At 34.6% G+C, this 6,609-nt stretch overlaps 1 protein-coding gene across 1 annotated transcript; it reads left to right on the top strand.

The window, feature by feature from the left end:
• The first annotated feature begins 2,532 nt into the window (after positions 1-2,532).
• LOC123705329 (integrator complex subunit 6 homolog) lies at positions 2,533-5,730 on the top strand. Its single transcript, XM_045654071.1, has 3 exons — positions 2,533-2,659; positions 2,760-3,022; positions 5,356-5,730. Exons 1-3 carry the CDS (start codon positions 2,533-2,535, stop codon positions 5,728-5,730), a joined length of 765 nt encoding a protein of 254 aa, XP_045510027.1.
• The last annotated feature ends 879 nt before the right edge of the window (positions 5,731-6,609 follow it).

Raw genomic sequence — 6,609 nt, forward strand, 5'->3', positions numbered from 1 at the left:
CTCCAGAACATAGGAGTGCGTGGCAATGTCTTAAAGTGGTTTCAGGATTATCTAAGTGATAGAGTCCAATGTGTCAAAGTAGAGGGATCGATGAGTAATCATTCTACATGTTCTTATGGTACTCCGCAAGGCAGTACTATAGCTCCTATCCTGTTTTTAATTTATATCAATCCCTTATGTGAGTTAAAAATAAATAACGCAGATATTGTTACTTTCGCGGATGATACTGTTATCTTGTTCTATGATAAAGATTGGCTCAAGCTCAGACAGATTGTGGAGAGAGGGCTCGCTTCCGTGACAACATGGCTTGAGGATAATTTACTATCTTTAAATACTAAAAAAACTACTTATATCTGCTTTTCTAAGAGTAAAACTCTCTCTCTCCTTCACCTGATTTTGAAATAAAAATTCATACCTTCCCATGCAATAGGATTCCCAGAGTGCAGACCACTTGCAATTGCGAGAAACTACTTCGAGTCGAGCACACTAAATACTTAGGTATACAGGTAGACAGTCACTTAAAATGGGATGTTCAGGCCTCTTATCTAGTAACGCGATTACGAAGGATGATCTATATATTTAAAAATCTAAGAGCAGTAGTAAATAAAAATACCGTTTTACTAACATACAAGGCACTAATAGAAAGCCTCTTAAACTATTGCATATGTGCATGGGGAGGCATGGCTAAGTCCCACCTTATTCATGTCGAACGAGTTCAGAGGGCAATTATTAAAGTAGCACTAAAATTACCATTCAGATATCCCACTACAAAGCTATTTAAGGATTCAAACTTATTAAGCGTACGGAAAATATATTTAAAGGAAATCCTACGACGATACCATACACAGACAGTTCCAGCCTCACTGAGTGTTAATAAAAGAAGAGACCGATTCCCTATGCCGCGTACTAATAGTAGGTTTGCTAAAAGATTTTTTCATTTTGCTGCCCCTAAGTTTTACAATATTATAAGTAGGACCCAGAAAGTTAGGAATTTAAATAACAGTTTATTTAAAAAAGCGGTCATTAAATGGCTTGACAATTATGACTATGATGAAATAGAGCAGCTCATAATTAATAATGGATAGATGTCAATAATATAACATGCACAAACACACAACACTCACATGCACAAGCACACACATTAACAAACACACACACACACACTCACACTAACAAACTCACACACTATACTTGTAAAAAATTGTAAACGCGCAGCTGTATTTATTATATGTTTTTTTTTTTTCTACTTTCTCTGTTTTTTTTAATGTAATCTTTGTTTTGTACTGAACATGTTCTCTGGGAAGGAACTGTCTTCCTTAACACAGGATTTTCCTAGCTAGGAAGACAGAGCCACACTGTAATTGGACTGTATTAATTTTTGTACTCAATAAAGATATTTTTATTTATTTTTTTATTTTTTTTTTATTTTATTGCTTGTTATGGGTGTACACATAGAGTTTTAAGAATTCATCTATTTGAAAAAAAATGCGTCTGGAATTTTATAAGTATTTTTTACGTACTCAGCGTATGCAAAACTGTAATCTCCTTTGAGCTTAGTATACCAACAGTGGGACACCTGTATAATTATATACAACTTTTTATTTATTTTTACTTTTTATTTATTAAGTATTTAATAATATTCATACATGTACTATTTTATTTATGTATTGTATTTTATAAGATCAATACATATTGCTACAATTTTAAAAATTTTAAGAACTGTGATCCATCCACCTGAAACAGGGATCCTCTGAAAATCAGCGTTGTGTCTGCATTGCAGATGCAGCACATGCTGAGAGGTCTCCCTTTCTGTACCAACAACTCTAGTAGCTCATAGTGTAGTTTTAATTACTTATTTTTATTTCTTTTTATTTTAATCTTATTTTGGTACTTTTTAGTTTTAACTTGTGGCATGAATAAATTATTTCTTTCTTTCTTTTTTTTTCAATATCTCATAAAAAGTGATTACCCATATTTACGAACCTTTCAGTATTTGTAATGTTTGAAATCTTTTGAGACAGTGATGTTATAGTATTCCTAAATAGAATAGTTTTATAGTTATAGTTTTTCATGTAATGAGACTGAGAAATATCTCTTAGCTAGATTTTGTAAGACGGAAAGATTTAATAAACAGCCAACTTGTACACCAAACTTGTAACCTAACAAATTGTATCCAAAAATACCAAAAAAAAGAAATAGCACTATTACCATTAATATTTATTTTGCTAATCTGTATCTACTAATATGTTTAAAAAAAATGCTTCAAAAATTGAAGTATAAATTGAAGTATAAATCACTGTTAAAGTGAGAACTGCTGTGCAACGATTGATTATTCGTAACAATACTAGGTTCATGGGAAGATTGCGGCCCTCCGCAAGGAGATGGTGGAAATGAGACGACCTCTGACCTGACCGCGAACATTATGCGGCAGGTTTGAGAAATCGTAAGCGCCCGGCTGGAAGTGCTGGAGGAACGCCTACCTCCAGAGAGGCACGTGAGGCCGCCACTGGCGGCGGATGATAGGACTGGGGGATGACGGTTAGCCAAGTGCTAACCGAGGACTTCCCTCAACTCCCGCCTCCAAAGGCTGCTAAGAGGGCGCCTGCAAAGGCTGCGAATAAAAATCAGGGCGAAAAGCGGGCTGTTGCACAGCCTGTGGGTACCGGTCCGGCCCCAAAGGCCAATCAAGGAAAAGGAGGAAAGAAGGCGGAGCGGCCTTCCGAAAAGGTTGCCCAGTCTACGTGATCCGTCATCCCCAGCATTGCCGCCTAAGCAAGGGTGGACTCTGGTGGAGAAGAAGAAGAAGAGGAAGAAAAGCAAGGCGGAGGCTAAAGCACGAAGAAGGGCTCCTAAACTCCGCTCTCCCTCGTCCTCGGCTGTGGTCATAACCCTGCAGCCGGGTGCGGAGGCGCGCAGGGTCACGTACGCGTCTGTAATGGCTGAGTCTCGGCAAAAGAACGACCTCACGGCGATCGGCGTAGGCGCCCTGCGCTTTAAGCGTGCAGGGCCAGAATTTTGGAAGGTTAATAGCCTACAATTTTCGTATAATATCGTCGGACGGATTCATTATCGGAACATGTAATTTTTGAGATAAGTATGTAGAATGGTGAGGAATTTAATACTTTATCCGAATTACTAACGGTACAACTCAAATTGTGGTTCTAATTGACAGAAAACTATTTCGTTAAAGAAAATTTGATTTTATTAATATCTTCGTTTTCAGTATCAGTTTATTGTAAAATGTCCCACTGCCACCCTAAATTCGGAAGGGTCATCCATAGTTCATTAATGAAATATTTCGAAATGTATGTCAGTATGACTCTGAAAATTTTTACTTGAATATTGTTTTGTGCCAGATGCGCTTTGAACGCTCAGTATAGTGGTCACAGACGGAGCTTAAATTATAAAAAGTATCTTTAAAGAAGTATCCGTAATGAGTAAAACCAGGACAGAGAGTAATGATGATCAGTTTAGCGGTAAGTTTTATACAATTCGTTCGTAATATAACTTAACTTTTAGTTTTTGTGTGTAAGCTTTAAAATTACTTAGCAACAAGTGGAATGGTGACTAAGAAAGAAGCTTCAGATAGCTTATAATACTGGTATGGGCCTATTTTTGCTTTTGCTGCATTTTGCTTTGGTTATTCCTTACCTACATAAATGGTAGGTCACCTAAGTTTACCAAATTCTAAGATAACTACGTATTTTCGTGTGTAAATCATTTTTATAATTTATGTAAATGTAAAAAAGGAAATGTTACGAGTTTTAACCATAAAGCGAATTAACATTGCGAGAGGAATACGTTCAATCCAACAGCCAAAACTTTACGACGAAAATGACAGAGATAGATGAACGTCGTTCTCTTTTTTACGAAATCATGTGAACAGGTCGATACTAGGTATAGTGATCAAATTCAGTGATGCGCCGGCTTTCTTTAAAGTGAGACCGCAGCAGATTGTAAAAATAACGTAATAAATCGAAATAAATCTGTCATTTGCTATAAGGTAACTATATTTTATATCTAAACTAGTGGTCCGCCCCGGCTTCGCCCGTGGTATCTACATGTTTAAACTATCCTATCTCTCAAGTTGGATCGAACTGCACATGGTGTGCGAATTTTATTATAATCGGTTAAGTGGTTTAGGAGTCTATTGAGGACAAACATTGTGACACGAGATTTATATATATTAAGATTTATTCAAAGAGTGCATTCTTTTAGACTTACTTCACTCTACTAGAAAATAAGATAGATTTTTTTTTGTAACATTATGACTTATTTCTGTTTTGTTGTAATTATAATCTATATTATTACAATAATATTTTAAGTTGATGCAGTTTTATAATAAAATATTTAAGCAAAATTTGAGTTATCAAGTATTAATTCAGTATTACAATATAATTTATAAAAACCGTTGTCATTATATGTTTTGTATCTGTTTATTATTTATTTAAACGTATATTTTTTTGTTGTATTTAGAGATATTATCTAATAAATTTAATAAATTACTTACTATATTTTATACTCTTTAATAAATTTAATAGTATTTTTTTTATGGCTACGAGAGCACGAAAAATATTGGAATTAGTTGTAGAAAATACAACAACGAATTATGAGTTCGACACAGTACCCATAAGTGGTGATAAACACAAAAATAATGACACCAAAGACGCCAGCCATGAATGAGGTTAGTTATTAAAATAATATAATATAGTTATAATATTATACCTGGACAATTCACACACGGCCATCTGATCCCAAACTAAGCAGAGCTTGTACTATGGTAACCAGATAGCATACATCCAGACACAGAACAAAATGCTCATCACACAAATATTTATCCTGGGTGGGGATCGAACCCACGACCTTACGTTTCGAAGTCCGCTCATCACCCACTACGCAACGAAGGCTGTCTAAAGTTCGGTTCAGTATTTTTGTAAATAAGTTATAGTAAGGTTAATAAATGTTATTAGTTATTATTTTAAATTACAATTATAGACCTCTTATTATTTTAGCTACTAAATGAAAATTGTGTCTCGATTCAAATGGAAAATGAATCTACAGTAGAGGGTAGAACCATGACGGAATCGGTGAATTATGTCGATAAAGAAAATGAAGTAACTATATTGGTAAGCAAAAATTAATTTAAAGTACTCATAAGTTTAATTAGTTGCTTATTTTACAATTACTTCTACTAAATCTTAAAAAATATATATATATATATATATACTGCAATATAATATATTATGTAGTATTTAATTAATTATTTAATATTGCCTCAACAGAAAAGTCTCATAAATAGCATTTGACTTATACATTTCATGTCATAATTAATTTACCAATTATTATTAATTTCAGAAACTTCCGACTGAAAACTCACTAGCCGATGTATTCAGTCTTGTACCTTATTATGACAGTGACAGCACATTGTCTGAAAATGACGATATACCACCAAAGAACTTCATTATGGCGGCTGATGACAAAAATGAAAAACACCACCAACATTCTCAACTTTCATCAAACAGTTCATCATCCTCATCGTCTTCTAGCTCTTCGTCGTCTTCTAACTCGTCATCGTCTTCTTCGGACTTGGAAAGTGGCCAATCTACACAACAATTAAATCCTCACCCATTGCCGACTACCCACATAACTGTTAACGAAACAACGGACAATGAAGTTATTGAAAATACACCTCCGCAACAACAGGTTAGTAAAGTGCTGCACAAAACATAATAGGTATAATACACTCACCGGCACGGAATCTTGGCCACTTACAAATTTGCCGATAAAAAATGTTTGAAGTGCTTTTCACGATTTTTTTGTATAAAAATAAAATAAATAAAATAAAAATCATTTATTTGGAAACAATACATAAATACAAAACAAATTAGACACGACGATCGCCTCAACTAGGAACATTCCTGTGCTAGAGACGATCGACGCCTTCCTCTCCAGACTTAGCCAGTATTGTTTAGTTAACTTACATACTAGTAGACTTTACATATTTTCTAAAGTACAGAATAATAAGTAACAAATTGATTATTTTTAAATAAGGTTAATAATAACATTTCGGGCATGCAGTTTGTGTGGGTGTGTGTGTGGGTGTGTGTGTGTGTGCGTGTGTGTAAGTGTGTGTGTGTGTGTGTGTAAGTGTGGGTGTGTGTGAGTGTGCGTGTATGTTGTGTATGTTCGGTTGTTTGAGAGATTGTGTGAATATGCGGTTCTTTATATATGTTTTATGCGTGATTGGGATTAAACTTTCATAAAATCTTCAGTTTCGCTGTAAGACAAGGTAAGTAACAAATTGGTCATTTTAATTTTCAAATCTGATAAGGTCAAATTACGAACGTTTAGTATTTTATTAATTTTGTTATACAGAAGTGGGCCCAAAAAATCATGAAAACGTTTTGCAGCTGCGGTGCGGACAAGCGGTAAGCTGAAAACTTTATCCTTGCGCCTTTTTTCAACTTTTATTTTATGCCAGTCTGTCTGCTTGTGAAAAGCAAGAACACAGTTAAGTATAAAGAGCTTTCTAATTGATAGTAATTTACATTCATTGTAAAGGGTTGTAGTGGGATAATATATGGGCTTAGCCATCATTACTTTTAATAC

Source organism: Colias croceus, chromosome Z (assembly GCF_905220415.1).
Source record: "Colias croceus chromosome Z, ilColCroc2.1".
Taxonomy (NCBI): Eukaryota; Metazoa; Arthropoda; class Insecta; order Lepidoptera; family Pieridae; genus Colias; species Colias croceus.